This window comes from Rhinoraja longicauda, chromosome 6 (assembly GCF_053455715.1).
Source record: "Rhinoraja longicauda isolate Sanriku21f chromosome 6, sRhiLon1.1, whole genome shotgun sequence".
Classification (NCBI taxonomy): Eukaryota; Metazoa; Chordata; class Chondrichthyes; order Rajiformes; family Arhynchobatidae; genus Rhinoraja; species Rhinoraja longicauda.
Window position 1 is genome coordinate 21,207,677 of NC_135958.1, and position 21,718 is coordinate 21,229,394.

The 21,718-nt window shown below is 46.4% G+C and overlaps 1 protein-coding gene across 8 annotated transcripts in view; it reads right to left on the reverse strand.

The window, feature by feature from the left end:
• Window positions 1-2,327: 2,327 nt before the first annotated feature.
• zc3h18 (zinc finger CCCH-type containing 18) overlaps window positions 2,328-21,718 on the reverse strand; it is a 120,995-nt gene continuing 101,604 nt past the window's right edge. For 5 of the 8 annotated variants that reach the window (XM_078400685.1, XM_078400687.1, XM_078400690.1 and 2 more), the window contains 7 exons: window positions 19,707-19,856; window positions 13,771-13,914; window positions 12,732-12,898; window positions 9,519-9,691; window positions 8,726-8,822; window positions 7,049-7,154; window positions 2,328-3,340 (listed from right to left, as the gene is read on the reverse strand). In XM_078400685.1, coding sequence (XP_078256811.1) covers window positions 3,118-3,340; window positions 7,049-7,154; window positions 8,726-8,822; window positions 9,519-9,691; window positions 12,732-12,898; window positions 13,771-13,914; window positions 19,707-19,856 — 1,060 coding nt within the window. In that variant the 3' untranslated portion in view covers window positions 2,328-3,117. The remainder of the gene's footprint in view (window positions 3,341-7,048; window positions 7,155-8,725; window positions 8,823-9,518; window positions 9,692-12,731; window positions 12,899-13,770; window positions 13,915-19,706; window positions 19,857-21,718) is intronic. The other 3 variants (XM_078400691.1, XM_078400686.1, XM_078400689.1) reach the window with 2 other exon arrangements.

Consider the following 21,718-nt stretch of genomic DNA (forward strand, 5'->3'; position numbering starts at 1 on the left):
GAAGATAGACTCAGATCAGGCAGCATCTCTGGAGAAAAGGAATAGGTGACATTTCGGGTCGAGTCTGAAAGGTCTCGACCCGAAATGTCACCTATTCCTTTTATCGAGAGATGCTGCCTGACCCGCTGAGTTACTTCAGCATTTTGTGTTTATCTAAGGAATGGGAAATACCTGAAGTCCACGTGGATCTGAGTCTTGGACCCGTCACTGGACTTGCAAAACAAAACTGTTTTAGTCACCCAATAGCACACGATCAAGGGAAATTTGCCCTCAATTACCCTGCAGTTGGTACAGTGAATTTACAGATGCCTTGCTCTGCCACTATTGAGCTGGGGCTGGCTAGCCTGACTGATGATGAAAGTAACTCAAATTAGTAGTGCATGGCCCCAACCGCCGGATGTGTAACAATGATGTCTGATAATAATGACAGATGTTAGTGCTAACAATAATGATCGAGGATGGTTTCGGACCCGACCTTTGCCTCGGATGTTGCATACTGAGGTCACTCCTTAATCAAAGGCACCATTGACAAAGGTTATCTATCACATTGCAAAGTTCCTATAACTTGACTTCAATCTATACATTCTAAGTCCTCTGGCGGCCCAGCAGCAGAGTTCCAGCCTACATGGTTTAATGTTAAGAAAGGATGTGCATCCACAAACCTGCTGCTGGGATTAGGAGGTGGAAGGTTTGGGCTTCTGATGTCAGCTGTGCACCAGGTCCCATTGCATCTGGTGTGGAGGCTGTGAGTCAGAGGGTTCAGGAGAGGGTGAGGGCGAGGCTTCAGGAGAGGGTGAGGGTGGATCATTCCATATCTCAGAACAATTGGCGGCGATGGCACGTGACAGAACTCCTCCAGCTGAAGGCTTAGGAAGAGAAACTACACATTCTGGAGCCTGTCACAGCCCCACATTTATCATCAGCAACGTGAAATCTGGCATCTCCCAGCATCCAATTACAGTGAGAGAGACACAGACCCCAGCAGCTAGTGTCACAGTGCTAGTGTTGACCAGGGGCGTATCTACGGGAAACAGCGCCTATGGAAAGCACCAAAATTGCGCCACTGTCCAAACATCTGACTCCCTCTCCTCACTTTGAACGAACGAACCGACCCAAGGCATTCGCCGGCCCGCGAGATCACTTAGTGTGCACGACTGGCAGAGGCGGGGAGTTGGATACGTGTAACAGATGGTGACTCGAGGAGAAGCTAGGGTGGAGAGGAAAGAAAAAGTACACGTGTAGAGTGACAGTAGGGAGAGGGAGGGAGGATGGTGTGTGCGACGGCAGGGGGTGAGGGTGGAGTGAGTTGGGTCACGTGCACCACAGTGGTTTTCCTCGCTGATGATCATTTTCTTTGCATTGGGTTGTGTTGGAGTGGAGTGCTGGCTGGGTGCACTGCTGCTGCTGGAGCTGGAGCTTTGTCCTGCAAAGCCGGCTCTGTGCTGCGCTGCCCTGTGCCGTGCCACTGCTCCGTGCAGGTCAGGACACAGCCTCCCTGGGCGCGCACTGCCGCGCCGCCACTCACTGCCCCCTCCCCGGCCTGGCCAATGGCCAATCAGCGGTCCGCCCCATATCCATACCCTAGATACGCCATACCCTAGATACGCCACTGGTGTTGACACAGATCCCAGCAGTCAGTGTCACAGTGCTAGTGTTGACACAGATCCCAGCAGCCAGTGTCACAGTGAGAGCATCGACAGACCCCAGCAGCCAGTCTCAGTGTGAGCGACACAGACCCCAGCAGCCAGTGCCTCAGTGAGTGTCAACATGTAGCCAGCAGCCAGTGCCTCAGTGTGAGTGACAAAGCCCCAGCAGCCAGTGCCTCAGTGTGAGTGACAAAGCACCAGCAACCAGTGCCTCAGTGTGAGTGACAAAGCCCCAGCAGCCAGTGCCTCAGTGTGTGACAAAGCCCCAGCAGCCAGTGCCTCAGTGTGTGACAAAGCCCCAGCAGCCAGTGCCTCTGTGTGAGTGACAAAGCCCCAGCAGCCAGTGCCTCTGTGTGAGTGACAAAGCCCCAGCAGCCAGTGCCTCAGTGTGTGACAAAGCCCCAGCAGCCAGTGCCTCTGTGTGAGTGACAAAGCCCCAGCAGCCAGTGCCTCAGTGTGTGACAAAGCCCCAGCAGCCAGTGCCTCTGTGTGAGTGACAAAGCCCCAGCAGCCAGTGCCTCTGTGTGAGTGACAAAGCCCCAGCAGCCAGTGCTTCAGTGTGAGTGACAAAGCCCCAGCAGCCAGTGCTTCAGTGTGAGCGTTGACAGACTCGATTCCATTATTTTAAGGCTGGTTTGCAAATCAAAACTGTTCCGATTCTTTACAACTAGTAAATCCTTTATTAAAGTCATGTAAAAAAAAGTCAATCCTGAACATTTATTTCCCCGTTCAATTGAAACTCTGTCCTCACAACTTCAGCAGATGTTATAAGCACAAAAAAACCTGCTTTACCACAATTCCTCAGCTGTGTGCATTAACCAAATGATCTTTTGAAAGAGGTCCAAAACTTCAACCTACACATTCAACATAACCATAAGGTCAGTGTATGACATTTTAAAAAAAACTTGGAAAAAGTGTAAAATAAAAGAATGAGTATTTATTTGGGAAGGCAGAAGAACAATTTGACCAAAAAATGGTTATGATGGGCGGTGGTGTGGGAGAAGAAAGAGAGCAGTGTTTGACAGCACATTCACCCCCTCTCTGGTAACACAATGTAAACGTGAGGAATTCCTTCAGACAACACACACACACACACACACTAAGATCTTCTGAAGCAGTGTAAAAGGTGTGGCATCTCCAGGGTCAGGTTCCACCAGTCCAACTCCTGTTGCTGTCTGCTTGGGTTGAATAGAATGCCACTGCAATGTCAGCCTGTGTTAAATGCGTGACCGAGCTCACAGTCTGTAGCATCTTCCAATTTGAGGAAGAACAGAAAGGTGGTACATCTGCAGTAACTCTGCAACCATCACCCCTGCTGGGACATCAGAAGGTTGGGAGGATGGCAGTGAGGTACTCAAAGAGCCGCCCCCCCAACATGGCTGCTTCCTGAAATAAATCACGGATTTAATCACTGAAAATACTGACAGCTGTCTCTAATCAAACGACCACAGTCCCTGTCAGTAGGGCATGACTACTGGACCTTGCCAGGGATCTTTGCTCGCTTTCGGGCAATGGCATCCTCGACTGCCTTCAGCTGCTTCAGCAGTTCCTCCCTGCGGGATAACGTGTTGGATTTACTCGACTTTGCAGAGGATGCAGCAGTGGCAGAGGCTGCCACGTCGTGAGACTTGGAGCTTGAAGATACGCTGGTCACTTTACTCGAGACCTTTGACTGGGGTGACGGAGCCCGTTTTCTGAAAAGGAGAGGAAATAAGGTTAAATTACATCCAATCAGGTGAATTGAATCTTTCTTCGGATGTGTTCTCAGGTAGATGATGCTTGGTATCCAACATTTCTTGCCCATTCCAAATTGTCTGAGGACATGAAAAATCAACTGCATCAGCATCCCGTGCAGGAAACACGGGACTGGTGTCATACGCAGAAAACATGTGAATGGCATCACATGCGGAAAACATGGGACTGCGTCACACACAGAAAACATGTGAATGGCATCACACGCAGAAAATATGGGACGCATCACATGCAGAAAACAAGGGCAAAGCCAAGTGTTTAAAATGGATATTATTTAATCAGTTGGGGTTTTGTAGCAATTTTTTTTATAAGGTTAATATCTGGTGCATGTCAACAAATGCCCAGATTTATTACTTCACTGGTAAAGAACCTTGCTCTTATGTTCCTTGCTATCTTGTCCATTACAACCTGGGTCTTTGACACCACTAGGCAGCAAGCCTCCCACTGCACCACCCCCAACTACAATGTTTTTCCACTGTATCTTGGTACATGTGACAAAAATAAACCAATACCACGAGACAAAATAAACTGCAAATGCTGGAACCTTGAGCAAAACACAAAGTGCTGGAGGAACTCAGCGGGTAGGGCAACATCTATGCAAGGGAATGGAGAGATGCCGTTTTGGAATGGGACCCTACTTCAGACTGAAATGTCTGCTGCCTTTCCCTCCACAGGCAATGGCTAACCCACTGAGTTTCTCCAGCACTCTGTGTTTTGCTCAATACCAACTGGTCTCAGAGCTTACACTGGGTGTAATGACTTCCTCTTCAACACCAATGGCAATGTGTATAAATGTCCACATCTGTCCTATACTTTCTTCTTGGTGCCACAGAGGAACCTCATGGTGGGTACCAACTCCATTAAATAAGTGGTAACAGTGTACCTTTTACATAATAAAAGGTTTGGGCAGACTCAACATAGAGTTATGGATCTTTGACAAACCATTTGAAATTCTTGAGGTTATCAAATGGTCTGTTTCTATTCGATGTGTCTGAGAATAGTTGGGGAAGGATGATGTGATGTACAGTATTTGGATTTTGAAAGTTCACTTCAATCAGGTGGCATGCAACAGGTTATTAAACAAAATTAGTATGTACCATATCATTGTCATATCCTGGTGATTATTGTGCGTTTGCTGACAATGTAGTGTGGTAGTGACTGATGGGTATCACAGGGCCTGGGACCCAGCTGTTCAAACATTTGGAAAATGGGATACGGTGCAATGGATCCTCGTTTTCAGATGACACAAGGCTGGCTGGCAGTGTTAGTCAGGAAGATGCAGAGGGCTTCAGGAGAAATAGATGAGATGGGCAATATTCTTCAGTTAGAGAGATGGCAGAGGGAACTTAAATGTAGAAAATCAGAGATCATCAATTTGATAGAAAATGGGAGTGTTTTATAAATGACTAGACCAAGTGGACCCGTTGGGCCTAAACCTCTCCTGCATTGGTGCAACATCCTCTCCTCCCCCCCCCCTTCCTGCTTCCCCTTCCTAAAATTTGTATTCTAGCCCTCTTGAGATACATGCTAGCATTGCGTTTGACCTCTTTACTACCAATTCGACTGGCAAGATAATTTTTGGGGGAATCCTGCACCTGTACTCCCAAGTCCCTTTGCACCTCTGATTTCTGGATTCTCTCCCCATTTAGAAAATAGTCTACGCCTTTATTCCTATTACTAAAATGCATGACTCCACACTTTGAAACACTATATTCCATCTGCCAATTCTCTGCCCACTCTCCCAACCTGTCCAAGTCCTTCTGCACTACCTGCCTTACCACCTATTTTCATATCATCCGCAAACACGACCACAAAGCCTTCAATCCCCTCATCCAAATCATTAATATACAACGTGAAGAGCAGCGGCTGCAGCATCGACCCCTGCAGAACTCCGCTAGTCACTGGCAGACAACCAGAAAAAGCCCCTTTTATTGCCACTCTTTGCCTTCTGCCATCCAACCAACCTGCTATCCATGCTAGTATCTGCCCTTTGATACCATGGGCACTCGTCTTCCTTCGCAGCCTCACGTGTGGCACCTTAACAAAGGCTTTCTGAAAATCTAGGTAAACAATGTCCACTGACTCTCCTTTATCTATCCAACTATTTACTTCTTCAGTTCTGGGCACCATGTTATAGGAAAGATGTTAAGCTGGAAAGGGTACAGAGAAGATTTACAAGGATGCTGCCAGGGATAGAGAGCCTGAGCTATAGGGAGGGGTTGAGTAGGCAGGGACTCTATTCCTTGGAGTGCAGGAGGATAAGGGGTGATCTTATCGAGTTGTATAAAATCATGAGAGGAATAGATTGGATAGATGCACAGAGTCTCTTGCCCAGGGTAAGTGAATCGAGGGCCATAGTTTTAAGGTGAAGGGGAAAGGATTTAATCAGAATCTGAGGTGCAACTTTTTCACACAAAGGGTGGTGGGTGTATGGAACAAGCTGCCAGAGGAGGTAGTTGAGGTAGGGACTATCCCAACATTTAAGAAAGAGTTAGACAGGTAAATGGATAGGTCAGGTTTGGAGGGGTATGGACCAAACACGGGCAGGTAGGACTAGTGTAGCTGGGATATGTTGGCTGGTGTGGGCAAGTTGGGCCGAAGGGCGTTTCCACACTGTAACACTCTATGACTAAAGAATTCCAGCAGATTTATCAGGCAAGATCTCCCCTTCACAAAACCATGCGGACCTCAGCCTATTTTATCATGAATTTCTAAGTACTCCCTAATCATATCCTTTATAATGGACTCTTACCAACCACTTAAAGTCAGACTAACCGGTCTATAGCTCCCACTATTCCTCTTTGCTCCCTTCTTGTATAGCGGGGTAATATTGGCAATGTTCCATTGAGGGATCTGGGATCAGTGTAGGAAAGTGAGGCAGAGGTCGATGATTGAACATGGAGCATGCACGAAGGGCCGAATGGCCTGCTCCTACTTCCATTCCTTCTGACCGTCACCGAAGAGGGTGTAGTGGATGCAGAGAAGCTGGTTGTGAGGGGCTTTGGATGTTCACTAACTGGTCTTTACCTGCTTTAGTCAGTGCTGGGGTCCAGCAGATGGACATCAAATGAAAACCAAGGTATTGCACATCAAACACTCATAGCTAGATAGCATTGCTGGAGGGTACATCTGACACTGGCGCAGCGATTGAGAGTGAAATGAACCAGGCGCAGGCAAATGGAACTAGCTTGCTGTGGAACAACTCCAGTATTTGCAGGTTTTATACCGCTGGTAGTGACAAATACTGGGAAGTAAAAGACAGGTTACAACTTCACCCACACCAAGTAAGATGTGCTCTTGTTCTAGTTTCCTCCATAACATACTTTGCTTTAATATTCAGATGCATTTAAAGTCACGGTAAGTTTGGTGTAACACTAGCTCGGATGTAATGCATTGCTCTTGCATTCCTTGTATTTTACAATGCAGCAACCGTCACCATATTGCACTGTACAGCAACACAATGTGCAGTATTTTGGAACCACCAGCATGATGTGTTGTAAGAGGGCGTGAAACAATCGTGTGATTAGACCTTGTCCCCACTCAGCATTCTCGCATACTTTCACCTTCTGAACCTCTGCAGGCCAAAGGTTTTCACTGATAATTCAGCCATGTTACCCCTATGTGATGTGTTCCACAACATGTGCACCTACCTGTCTGCCTGGGCAGGAGAAGACCGCATCATTGGTGGCACCCGGGTACTCTGGCGATCACCCTTTGGTGACGGTGGCCTCCCAAATGGCTTCCGCTCCCGATGTCCTGAATCAGAGAGGCAGGAATTAGAAAGAAACAGAGGCTCTGATCCAAGACTCGCACTAGGAACCATAGCTGTACCTGCAATGTAAATTTAAAAGGGTGACATTTCAGGTGGAGAACCTTCTTCAGACTGAGAGTCAGGGGAGAGGAAGTCTAGACATATGGAAGGGGAAGATGTGAAAATGACAGAACAAAGCATGTGAAAAAAAGAAAATGTAGAATGGTTCATTGTCAGCTGAGGGGAAGGTGACAACGAGGCATACAATCAGTAATATTTCATCAGGAGGAGAGTAGAACGTCAGAGAACTAGGATGGAGGAGGGACGGAGAGAGAGGGAAAGCAAGGGTTAATTGAAGTTAGAGAAATCAATACTCCAGCGGTTTGAATTTATTTCTCTAACTTCAAGTAACCCTTGCTTTCCCTCCCTCTCCCATTTTAGTTCTCCGACTAGTTCTACTATCCTTCTGATTAAATATTACTGATTATATGCCTCGTTGTCACCTTCCCCATAGCTAACAATGAACCATTCTACATTTCCTTACCACCATCTGCTTTGATCTGTTATTTTCACACCTTACCTTTCCATATCTGTCGACTCCCTCTCCCCTGACTCTCAGTCTGAAGAAGGATCACGACCCGAAACATCACCCATTCCTTCTCTCCAGACATGCTGCATGTCCCATTGAGTTACTCCAGCATTTTGTATCTATCTTCGGTGTAAACCAGCATCTGCAGTTCATTCCTACATTGTAAATTTAAAATCTCTGCACAGCTACTCGCTCCAAGTAGTTTGTCTGAGCTTAAGTGGAAGAAGTCTAGTCTTTGGAGAGTGGGGGCTAGGGGAGGTACAGGCAAAACCCTACGCTGAGGCCAGTGCAGTACATAGAGATACCTCTTGGGGCAATGACTTGGTCTAGAGCGGAGACGAGCTGTGTTGTCGTCCTGCTACAACACGGGGATATATTGAAGAAAGTTTATAGTCAGATCCTACTGTGTGCAGTCTGGTCACTCCATTACAGGAAGGAAGTGGAAGCTTTGAAGAGGTTGCAGAAGAGGTTCACCAGGGTGCTGTCCGTTATAGAGGGCATTAGCTATAAGGAGAGGTTGGACAAACTTGGGATTGTTTTTTTCTGGAGACCAGATAGAAGTAAATAAAATAATGAGAGGCATAGATAAGAGACACAGAACCTTCTTCCCAGGGTGGAAATATCAAAGACTAGTGGGTGCAAGAGGGGGGAAAAGTTTAATGGAAATATGCGGGGCAAGATTTATTTATTACACACAGAGTGGTGGGGGCCTGAAACGCACTACCAAGGGTGGCGTTTTAAGAGGCTTTCACATAGGTACATGGATATGCATGGAACGGAGGAATATTGAGCACATTTAGGAAGAGGAGACTAGTTTAACTTGGTATTACACAACACAGACATCCTGTGCTGTACTGTTCTATGCTCTGTCAATACTTCTGTTCCAACATTAGTCACCTGCCCTGTACTCCCCACGAGTTGTACACATTTAGTTGTAGGAAACCACACAATTTATCCTATGTGATCTGTTAATATGAAATGACAAACCTCTTTCAGGAGACAGGGCGACCCGTTTGGAAGGTGGAGAGGATGGCCGCTCTTTATCAGAAGGTTCGTACCGTTTCCTTGTGCCCTTGTCAGCAGGCTGCAACAGACAAAGGATCAAATTCAAGCACAGACCCAGCACTCTCTTGTAGCACAGAGGCACATTACACTCACACCTAATCTTCCTGAAGCAATGTGACTCAAGTGAATGGAGAGACAGTTCAACAGTGAATTAAACTCTGGATACCTGCAAGTCCCAAAGCTGGATTAAAGCATCCACAAGAAAATAGAGTTGGAGTATTTCAAAGCAGGAGAGTCTTAATGCAAGTATACAAGGCACTAGTAAAATCTCATTGAAGCTGCTTCAAATATTTAGGATCCTATTTCAGGGAAGATATTTTTACATGAGAGGTGGTTAAGAGAAGGTTCGCTGGACTTTACTCATTGAAGTCCAGAAGAATGGGAGGTATCTTATTGATTGAACTTTGTCCACCTTCCTGTTTTCACAATAACCCTGGATTCTCTTACTTATTTGAAATCTAACTTAGTAAATACACACTAGGATTGCAGCCGACAGCTAAGGGCCACAAAAACTCTCAGCCAAGAGGGATAAATTCTTCCTCTGGTTCTAGACTCGCTCCACCCTCTACCGTCACTGACGTGTGTCCAGCACCTCGATTACCTCAGGAACAATTGCCGAGCAGACTTAAGCAGCTTCCCAGCTCCAACTTTTCTATCAGATAAATAGAAGTAAAATAGAAAACCCAGTTTGGTGTGTTGTGTGCGGACATGTTACCTTGTTTAGCAGGGTCAGTTTGATATCCTTGTGTGCACTGTAGACAAGCTGTGGGGGTTTGCTGATCTGGGCAGGTTTTGGTGCAGAGGTCTTCTGCGGCTGTGGTGGAATCTCACGTTTTCGCCTCTCTTCACGCTCCTTCTCCCTTGGGGTCTCCTCTTTCTTGGGTTTTACTGAAGGTGATGGAAATATTTAAGTATTGTTCCCTCAGAGATTCAAGTACAGAGGGTTGAAAAATGACAAACAAATGACAAATCTCAGATTTTATTAACATTGAAGAAACATAACTAATGAAGGATATCTTCACTGGAAGTGATGTGCACTAAATTGCTGAGGAACCTTTTAGCGTGTAAATCATCTGATAAGTTGCCATTTAAACATCGGTAAATAAGGATATGAAGGGTTTTGAAACAACATACCTTTTAGGTGATAAAGGTTTTCACGCAGTGTGCAGTGGGAATCTGCAACTCTCAGTCTGAGTACTGGTGGGAGTGGTAACCTTCTTACATTAACAAGTAATTGGTTGAGCACTTGATGTATTATAATCTGAGTCGACAGATCTTGCAAGATAGTGGCACAGCGGTAGAGTTGCTGCCACACAGCGCCAGAGACCCTGGTTCGATTCTGACTATGGGTGCTGTCTGTACATGGGTGGAGTTTGTTCATTCTCCCTGTGATCACATGGGTTTTCTCCGGGTTCTCCCGTTTCCTCCCACATTCCAAAGATGTGCGGGTTAGTAGGTTAATTGGCTTCTGTAAATTGTCTCTGATCTAGAAGTCGTGTATGGTGATTGCTAGTTGGAACTGACGCGGTGGGTCGAAGGGCCTGTTTCCACAATGTACCTCTAAACTAAACCAAACCAGACAGAGCTCAGAGCGGACAGATGAGAAACAGTAGGAGACCCCTCAACCCATCAAGTCTGCACCACCATTTACTTTCAGGTCAGGACTGATGCGATTGTAACCTCAACATTTCACTCCCTTGTTGTAAAAATATTCAGAGACTCTGTTTTCACTTTAGGAAGTCCTACAGACACATCACTCTCAGCGAAAAAATATTGTCTCGTCTGTCTTAAATGGGCACCACTTATTTTTAGACAGTAACCCTTAGTTTTAGATTTAAAGTTTGTATTTTTTGCATAAAATTGACAATCTTATAATAGTACCCTGAAGATTTCTGGAAAACAAGGTTAATAGAGCCAGAAGATAGATACAAAAAGCTGGAGTAACTCAGCGGAACAGGCAGCATCTCTGGAGAAAAGGAATGGAGAAGGGTCTCGACCCGAAACGTCACCCATTTCTTCTCTCCAGAGATGCTTCCTGTCCCGCTGAGTTACTCCAGCTTTTTGTGTCTATCTTCAGTTTAAACCAGCATCTGCAGTTCCTTCTTACACATTAATAGAGTCAGAGTTACACAACACAATCACCTGGAAGACCCTAGCGCAGTCTGGTCTACATGTTACTCCAGACCCACCAACATGTGCAATGGGTGCAACTCATCCATACTGACCAACAAGCCCCTCTAAACTAGTCCAATTTTTTTTTTTTTCATGGAAACAGGTGAAGGTGGAGAACAAAAAAACACAATCAAACCGTACCACTCGGTTAAACCACAATGTAATTGAATAGTTCTGTGTGTGTTCTAATACTTGCAAGAAATAAAATAGAAAGCAACCATTTCATTCCTCCCACTGCCATACCGAGTCAATTTACTCATCCATACCTTTGATTGGCTCACACTCTCATCAATTTACTGACGAGTACAAAAGTATCATGCTGAATGAACACAGTATCACTTTACACACAAGCACAGACAGTACCAAGGTACAGCCTTCCTTCTACCATCACCTGGAAGATCCTATCACAGTCTGGTCTACATGTGACTCAAGACCAACCAACATGGTTGATGTTTAATCATCTCAGCTTGGGGCAATTCTGGACCGAGTAAATTCCAACTTCACCACTAATGCCCACACTGTGGGTACACCGGTGAGTACCCGGGGAAAAGCAAACGGTCACAGGGACAACATGCAAACTCACACAGCTCCAGCAACTAGGGTTTGATCTTAACTTTGGGTGCTGACTGTGTGGAATCTACACGTTGACCCTGCGTGCTCTGTCCAAGTGTTTCAGTTTCCTCCCAATGGTCTGAAGGTGAGGTTAATTGGCCATACTGTTGGAGTGCCAGAAACATCAGGGCAGCTGTGGGGGCAACTGATGAAGATATGAGGGGAATAAATGGGAATTTTGTGTCGGAAGATATTTGGTCAGTATGGACCTGGTGGGCTGAAGGGCCTGGCTCAGGGCTGTGGTAGATACTTGCGGGCAAGGTCGGCTGACTTTCTCACGCCCTTCAGGAGAGCATCAGATTAATTCTCACCGGTAATGTCATGGTTGATGAGACTAACGTTGAATTTAAATGTCTCACTAACATGGTGGGATTCGAGCCCCTGCCTCTTGGATCTAAACCTGTGATTTAACCACCATATTGCCTCCCCCATACTTAGACATTCAAACAGTTCTGTTATCACATCACATAGATTTACTGCCCAGAGCATTGGCACGGTAACCAAAATAACACGTTAAAGAATCACCACAGCAGACCAACGAATGCAGTTAATAAACTTAGGCTACAAGGCCAACTGGAACTGAGGATCCGAGGGATTGTCCTCTCCTTGGTGGGTTCGTAGAATTATTGTTCAAACCAGTTCATATTACTTTAGTACACATCACATTTGGAAATTCTTTGTTACTGACTGTTGCCAAGATTTGAGGCATGATCCAAATTGAATATTTTAATTTAATTACATAATCATCTAAAGTATGACACATGCCAAACATCACTGCCTCAGTTCAGAAAGGCCATTCACTTGGAATTTGAGCAGTCATGTCATGCCACTGCATCCGAGATAGAAACAGTTCTCCAACAAATGGTAACAAAGAGCTGGTGCAAATGCCTGGTGACAGGTCTCCTTAACGTCAGCAAATAGTCCCAGGTCGCAGTCCCTCACATCACTGGGTTTGAGTCTGAGTTTAGTTCATTGTCACTTGTACCGAGGTATAGTGAAAAGCTTTTGACTGGTTAGCACGCAACAAAAGCTTTTCACTGTACCTGGGTACACATGACAATAAACTAAATTCAAACTCAGGCTGAAGACACAACAATGTCTTCGGACTGGCCCGAGTTCCTGCACTCCAAGAGGTAGCACGCACCTTTTTCCTTCTGCTTCTGCTGCTGAGCAGGGGCTTGCGATTGGGAGCTTGCAGAGGACACGGGACTGGCTAAATCTGCATACATGTTCTCAGAGTCAGCACTTCTGACAGAGCTGCTGCTTGACGATGCACTTGACACAGATGACACACTGCTCACGCTGAGGGACCTGGAACAAAAACACATTCTTTACAACACTTCATGGAGGTACCAATTCAGGTCCCTGATACATCAAGCATCTGATCTCATTCATATTATCAAACATGAAACTTTCTTTAAACAAGAGAGGAGAACATAAGTTTTATTTTGTTCTTACACTCAACTGAATTGACACCCAAGCAGTCATACTCTGAGCTGGTCTGCCAGAGGCGAATTATCTGTCTTGTGTTGAAGGGACTTCACTAGCAATGGCACCAATTCAATTTAGTTATTAACGCTGCAGGGTTATGTGTTAAGAGGCACAGCAGTTGAGTCAACTGATAATTCACATGCATGGACCAATAAGCCAGAGACCAGGGTCACATCCCACCATGGCAGCTGTGGAAGTGTTAAAAAGTTGGATTTGTTTCTCGAAAAAGGTCATTAGTAATGTTCATAATGAACAAAGGATATTGAACCCGAGATGTTAACTCTCTTTTTCTGCACAATGTCATACTTGTCGAATGTTAGTTTTTATTTCAGGATTCAGTTTTAGTTTACACTCTGTTTAAGTCAGAAGGCAGCGTGTAACAATCGCGATTGCCCTGACTTTATTCGTCCGAACATTTGTCACGTTGGACAAGTAGCCATGATTCATGTGGTGCTGCTGGGCTATTCTCAAAAGGGACACTATAACCAAATTTGCCCAAAACCCACCATGGATGTTCAAACAGGCTTCACTGGATGGTGGTCCTGAACCAGAAGTTAATGCTATTCTTGTCTCTAATTTTAAGATCCTGAAGTGGCCTAAATTTCCTCAGACCAATCATTCAGGGTCACCCCACTCATTACAAGGACTGATTACCTGAATGATTACTGCGGATAGGAGTATGTCCACTTTACCTGGATCGATGGGAACCCGATGCAGACCGTGAGCCAGACGCTGATGTTGACCGAGATACTGAACGAGAATGCGACCGTGAACGTGAACTTGACCCACTGTAGCTGCTGCCACTATCACTCCCACTAGCACTTGCGGTCTGCCTGCTAACAACAAATATAATTTGGGTTTAATTGAGCAGATAAAGACTTAAAGTACTGATCATGTTTATTGCAATGGATTTATTTAAAACCTGTATCCGAACTATTCAATTAGCAGTTTTACACTATTTCAAAGGAATTCAACAGGAATGAAGCTGCAGTAATAATGAGGGTGCAGAAGAGATTCACCAGAATGATACCTAGAATGGAGGGCTGCAGATATGAGCGGAGAATGGACAGGCTGGGATTATTTTCACTGGACCATAGGAGGCTGAGGAGGGACCTTTGAGGTTTATAAAATGATAAAAGGCATATAGAGGGTAGATGGCGAGAGTCTTTTTTCCCAAGGGCAGGGGCGTCTTAAACTAGAGGGCACAGATTTCAGGTGAGGGGAGAAAAATTTAACGGAGATCTGCAGATTAATTTTTTCAGAGGGCAGTATGATGATAGAAGCAGATACAGTTGCAAAATTTAAAAGGCGCAGGCATTAGATAGGCATGCTGGAGATACTGGCAAATGCAGGTAAATGGAATAAGTATACACTGGATTTATAGTTGGCATGGATGAGGTAGATCCAAGAGACCTCCAGAGATGCTGCCTGACCCGCTAGGTTATTCTAGCACTGTTTTACTTGTAAACTAGTTCCTGTGCTGTACAGTTCTGATTCTATGATGATGTCAGTTGCTTCCTACTTAAATAAAAGTAAATCCAAAATTACAAAAGGTCATTCTCACATCACAATAGACACTAGACAATAGACAATAGGTGCAGGAGTAGGCCATTCAGCCCTTCGAGCCAGCACCGCCATTCAATGCGATCATGGCTGATCACTCTCAATCAGTACCCCGTTCCTGCCTTCTCCCCATATCCCCTCACTCCGCTATCCTTAAGAGCTCTATCCAGCTCTCTCTTGAAAGCATCCAACGAACTGGCCTCCACTGCCTTCTGAGGCAGAGAATTCCACAACTTCACCACCCTCTGACTGAAAAAGTTCTTCCTCATCTCCGTTCTAAATGGCCTACCCCTTATTCTTAAACTGTGGCCCCTTGTTCTGGACTCCCCCAACATTGGGAACATGTTTCCTGCCTCTAATGTGTCCAATCCCCTAATTATCTTATATGTTTCAATAAGATCCCCCCTCATCCTTCTAAATTCCAGTGTATACAAGCCCAATCGCTCCAGCCTTTCAACATACGACAGTCCCGCCATTCCGGGAATTAACCTAGTGAACCTACGCTGCACGCCCTCCATAGCAAGAATATCCTTCCTCAAATTTGGAGACCAAAACTGCACACAGTACTCGAGGTGCGGTCTCACCAGGGCCCGGTACAACTGTAGAAGGACCTCTTTGCTCCTATACTCAACTCCTCTTGTTACGAAGGCCAACATTCCATTGGCTTTCTTCACTGCCTGCTGTACCTGCATGCTTCCTTTCATTGACTGATGCACTAGGACACCCAGATCTCGTTGAACTCCCCCTCCTCCTAACTTGACACCATTCAGATAATAATCTGCCTTTCTATTCTTACTTCCAAAGTGAATAACCTCACACTTATCTACATTAAACTGCATCTGCCATGTATCCGCCCACTCACACAACCTGTCCAAGTCACCCTGCAGCCTTATTGCATCTTCCTCACAATTCACACTACCCCCCAACTTAGTATCATCTGCAAATTTGCTAATGGTACTTTTAATCCCTTCGTCTAAGTCATTAATGTATATCGTAAATAGCTGGGGTCCCAGCACCGAACCTTGCGGTACCCCACTGGTCACTGCCTGCCATTCCGAAAGGGACCCATTTATCCCCACTCTTTGCTTTCTGTCTGTCAACCAATTTTCTATCCATGTCAGTACCCTACCCCCAATACCATGTGCCCTAATTTTGCCCACTAATCTCCTATGTGGGACCTTGTCGAAGGCTTTCTGAAAGTCGAGGTACACCACATCCACTGACTCTCCCTTGTCAATTTTCCTAGTTACATCCTCAAAAAATTCCAGTAGATTTGTCAAGCATGATTTCCCCTTCGTAAATCCATGCTGACTCGGAATGATCCCGTTACTGCTATCCAAATGCTCAGCAATTTCGTCTTTTATAATTGACTCCAGCATCTTCCCCACCACTGATGTCAGACTAACTGGTCTATAATTACCTGTTTTCTTTCTCCCTCCTCCCACCATACTTTCCTGTTCAAACATAGTCAATGCAGTGGGAAAGCAAGGCAGAAGCAAATTCTAATAATCAGCACTTTTCCAATGTTTTAATGTAAACTTTAAAAAGCCCAGCACAATTTATGAACATGATGCTGGACTGCCAATGACATAGCGTGGCATCTCATGGCATTGAAGTTCAAAAGGGAGGCACGGAAGAGGCAGACTGTCCATTCTCCGCTCAACTCTGCAGCCCACCATTCCAGGCAACATCCAGGTAAATCTCTTCTGCACTCTCTATTACTGCAGCTTCCTTCCTGTTAAATTCCTTTGAAATAACGTATAACTTCCGTGGAGGCAACCCACGGAAGAGGGTAGCTGCAGAAAGTGCATCTTGCCTCAGATGTATATAGCTATACAGAATGGAAAAGAGCTCTTCTGCCCAATGTCTAGGTCAGTCAAGATGGCTCGGTATCTACACTAACCCCATTTGTTTATGTTTGGCCCATCTATCTACTAAAACTCTTGTTTGTTCGCTTGTTCCTGAACTACAGCCAAAATGGTACACGATAGCATGACAGTTTTAGGCCCACCTTACTCACCGTCGTCCCATGGTCCTATGGAAGAAGTTTCATTGACAGCAGTGTTATATTTGTAAAGTTATTCTCATTTTAAAGTTTAAAAGACCACATGCGCAGTTGGGGCTCCGTTGACCTGGTACTTACATAAGATGGCCGCCACATCGCGCGTGCGCAGAACAAAATCATCCGCGCCTGCGCAGTTGGGGCCCGTTGAGCAGGGCTCGGCTGCCTGTCTCTTGGGGGCGGGAGAGCCAGGCCTGGTGCTGGGGGAAGCTAGAGCCGGAGCCAGGGCCTGGACGTGACCGGGTAACTGTGAGCCAGAGGTGGGCCAAGGGGAAAGGTGGCGGCAGCAGCAGCGGCAGAGAGGTAGGGCATTGGTGGAGGTGGAGGCTGAGGCCTGGCGCTGGGCCTGCCCTCAGCTCCCCCGTCACCCCTCCTCTCCCTGGCCGGCTCAGCGCCTTACCCACGCCGCCCAGTCCAGTGGCTCAGCAACAGTGGGAGAGCCGCCGCCGTCTACCACTGAACATTCCCGCACCGGGACGGGACTCTCTCCCCATCATCCCCGCTCCACCAATGGTGGCCGCCCGGGCCGAGATGCTACGGAGGGAGGAGGGAGGGATGGGGAGAGGGAGGGACGAGAGGAGAAGGGGGGGGGTGGGGGAGGGAGGGTGTCGAGGAGGGAGAAGGGGAGGGGGGAGGAGGAGAGGGGAGGAGGGTGCTGCACCAATGCAGGAGAGGCAACCCTGTGGGGGAGAGGGAGGTGGGGGGGACGGGGGAGAGAGGGAGGGGAGGGTGGTGAGGGGGGAGGGAGGGGTGGGAGGGAGTGGGGGGGAGAGGGGAGGAGGGAGTGGGGGGGAGAGGGGAGGAGGGAGTGGGGGGGAGAGGGTAGGAGGGAGTGAGGGGGGAGAGGGGTGGAGCGAGTGGGGGGAGAAAGGGGAGGGAGGAGTGGGGGAGGAGAGAGTACTGCACCAATGCAGGAGTGGTTTGGGCCCAACGGGTCCACTTGGTCTTGTATCCTCTAAACCAGGGGTGTCAAACTACCGGCCCGCGAAGGGGTCCAATCCGGCCCACGGGATGATTTGTGGAAAAGCCAACACTGTGGGACTATACACAGAAAGTGAGCTACATGACCGCTTAACCTCGCAGGAAATATTAAATTTGCGCAGAAGGAAAATGCAAGTCCAATCTGCAGCTGTCACCTCCAGCTCCCGGGGGTGAGTGGAAGCTACGCCCATATCCGGCCATGCGGTGACGTGGGCGAGAAGGGGCTGGCGCTGGCGCTGGGGAACATTGGGAGTCAGCATTGTTGTGGACACCTGGAAGTACCTGGGCTGCCGCCACAGAGACCGCCACCATGTACCTGAGACCCAGGCGAGTGCGTGGATAGAGGCTGGTGGGAAGTCGCCGCACTGTGATTGGGGCCGCAGCCAGCGATCCAAAATCTGAGCTGCTCTCCAGGGTGGGAGCTCCAGGGTGGGAGGGTGGGAGCTCTCCAGGGTGGGAGCAGGGTGGGAACAAGGTTAGGTGGGATGTGAAGACGTGCTGGTAGTTATGCGGGAATAGGGAAGAGAAGGGAGAGGGTGGTGGTAAAGGAAGGGGAGGGGGAGCAGATGAGGGAAGGGAGGTTTTTTAAGGATGAGGAAGGGAAGTGAGGGTGCCAAGGGAAGGGTGGTAAAGAATGGAAGTAGAGAGGGAGGGGGTGAGGAAGGGAGCAGATGTGAGAAGGAATGGTGTTTAGGGATGAGGGAAGGGGGGGGATTTAGGGACGAAGGAAAGAGAGAGGATGAAGTAAGGGAGAGGAGTAGTTGGAAGGAAGTGGGGATGAGAGAAGGGATAGGCTGAGGAAAGGGAGAGGGCAGGTGAGGGAGAAGGTGAGGGAGAGAAGGATATGAGAGGTGTGGGAAGAGGATGTGAGGGGAAGGAAGAAAGACATAAGAAGGATTGGGAGCGGGACCTTCAGGTGAGATGATGGACAGACCATCTTTCACCATGCCAGGTAGCTGCTGTTTGATTGTTCACCATCCAACCAGCCCATTGTGGGCAAAACATAAACACTGTAGAAAGACTATAAGACAGGGGAACAGAATTAGGCCATTTGAGAGCAGGTTGAAAAAACGAAGGCAACGAAAGCTGTGGGAGCATGCGCGCGCTTGCACAACTGATCCGGCCCGCATGAAGTCGCATTTTGCTCATTCCGGCCCGTGACCTAAAATGAGTTTGACACCCCTGCTCTAAACCGTTACTATATGTGCAACAGTGCAAATGTCTTTTATATGTTTGTTTTCGCTTGGATGCAGGAGGCTATGAGGAGACCTGATCTAAGTATACAAAATTATGAGATGCGTATAGGATAGACAGTCAGAACATATTGCCCCGGATGAAAACATCAAAGACCAGAGGGCATAGCTTTCAGGGGAAAGGAACAAAGTTTAAAGGAGATATGTAGGTGTCTTTTTTTTTTTACACAGAGGACCTGGAACCTGTTGCCGAGGGTGGTGGTGGAGTCAAATACGATAGTGGCATTTAAGAGGCTTTTGGTTAAGCACATAATATGCAGGGAATGGAGTGATATGGATATTGTGTAGAGTTGGTCTTGGCATCATGTTCAGCAGACATTGTGAGCAGAAGGGCCAGGTCCTGTGTTGCATAGTTCTATGTTCTAAATGGTGTAATTGTGCCTGCAACTTGTTCCATATGTCACCTCCTCTGGGATCTTGTTCCATATACCCATCACCGTTTGTGTGAAAAACCTGTCCCTCTGATCTCTCTTAAATATTTCCGCTCGCACTGTAAACCCGTGCCCTCTGTGAAAGAAATTTACCGAGTACAGAAGCATAACGGTTAAGTTACTAAAAAGATGTTCAAAAGTAGTATTAAAATGATTCAGAATCACACAATGGCGATAGGGAAATTTAAACTGCTGGACTGCCGATAGAATTGAATCATTTTTCTTTCCTATCATGCATTTCCTGTTGGTGTTGCACTGTATGATGTGAGAAACGACAGCTTTAATCTAAACAAGATGGCTTATCCAGGAATGATTGCCGATGGAAGTCTCTGTCTGACCTCCTGGGTGGTGTGCGGGGCAGGCGTTCCTTCTTCCTTCCCTCTCTGTTCTCGGCAGGTTTTGCACTCTCTGCATTGGCCTTTGCAACCTTTGTTCCTGCTGTCTGCCCTACAGGCTGTGGCGATGGCAGCTTCTTCACAGCTTTTTCACTGTTTGAAAAACAGAACATTATATATTAAGGACATCTTAATATTTGTAGGCGAGCAGCTAAAGGAAGCTCTTGGCTTGTGTTGTGCTGTAACAGGAATGATCTGAACTGGTCCGTTATGATGAGAAATTCAGCAGCCACACACATCAGCTCACTACAATTTTCTATCACACACACATCTCAATAAACAGTATTTTCCAGGCATGAATCATGCCATTTACTGCAAACCTTGCTGCTCTATAATCAGCAGGTCAGTTCCTTCACTTTACAGGTGTAAAAAATTTTTTTGGCAAGTTTGAAATGCATATTTAGAAATTATTCCCACGCATGAATTATGTTTACTATTTTTTAGAAATGGAATCAAATAAGTCATTTCACTTTTAACGAGATGAGGCAGAATGAAGAAATATTTAATGATTTCATAGTTTCAGATTATGAAATATAAAAGTCTGACAGAATTGCATCATATTACTTCATGCTTTTGTGATGAAGACATTCCAGATTGAAGTATTACATTTACTCCAGGCTTTGAGCACATCAAATATCTGTTTTCTATGGAGCAGCTTGAAATCCCACCCAACCAGTTCTTTTACCCCGGCCCTGTGAAAACCAAACCAAAATGCTGATGTTGTAAATTCAAAGTTCAAACAGTATCTGTGGAAAAGAAATAGTTAAAATTGAAGAGAAGGTTTGGGAGGGTGGGAAAAATACAGAGAATACAAAGAACCTCTCTGATAGGCTGAGGTCAGGGTTGTCAAAGTGATCATGCTGTTTACATATTCATCGCTTAAAGAGGAAGTCAGAGAAGCCAACCCAGACATGTTACATCTGCAATGTAGGTCAAAGTTATGCTGAAACCCGAAACTAAAAGAGAATTCTGAAACATTGGGCAGTATCTGTGAAGAGGGAAAAACTCAGCTAGAATTGTTTGAATAGTCTCACAGCAGAACTGTCCAGTTTCTCTAATGTAAAAAAAAAACCAAATGAAATAGGTGAATTCAGCATTGACAATAGACAATAGAAAATAGGTGCAGGAGAAGGCCATTCGGCCCTTCGAGCCAGCACCGCCATTCAATGTGATCATGGCTGATCATTCTCAATCAGCACCCCGTTCCTGCCTTCTCCCCATACCCCCTGACTCCGCTATCCTTAAGAGCTCTATCTAGCTCTCTCTTGAATGTATTCAGAGAATTGGCCTCCACTGCCCTCTAAGGCAGAGAATTCCACAGATTCACAACTCTCTGACTAAAAAAGTTTTTCCTCATCTCTGTTCTAAATGGCCCTTATTCTTAAACTGTGGCCCCTGGTTCTGGACTCCCCCAACATTGGGAACATGTTTCCTGCCTCTAACGTGTCCAACCCCTTAATAATTTTATACGTTTCGATAAGATCCCCTCTCATCCTTTTAAATTCCAGTGTATACAAACCTAGTCGCTCCAGTCTTTCAACATATGACAGTCCCGCCATTCCGGGAATTAACCTAGTAAACCTACGCTGCACGCCCTCAATAGCAAGAATATCCTTCCTCAAATTTGGAGACCAAAACTGCACACAGTACTCCAGGTGCGGTCTCACTAGGGCCCTGTACAACTGCAGAAGGACCTCCTTGCTCCTATACTCAACTCCTCTTGTTATGAAGGCCAACATTCCATTGGCTTTCTTCACTACCTGCTGTACCTGCATGCTTCCTTTCAGTGACTGATGCACTAAGACACCCAGATCACATTGTACGTCCCCTTTTCCTAACTTGACACCATTCAGATAATAATCTGCCTTCCTATTCTTACCACCAAAGTGGATAACCTCACACTTATCTACATTAAACTGCATCTGCCATGCATCTGCTCACTCACACAACCTGTC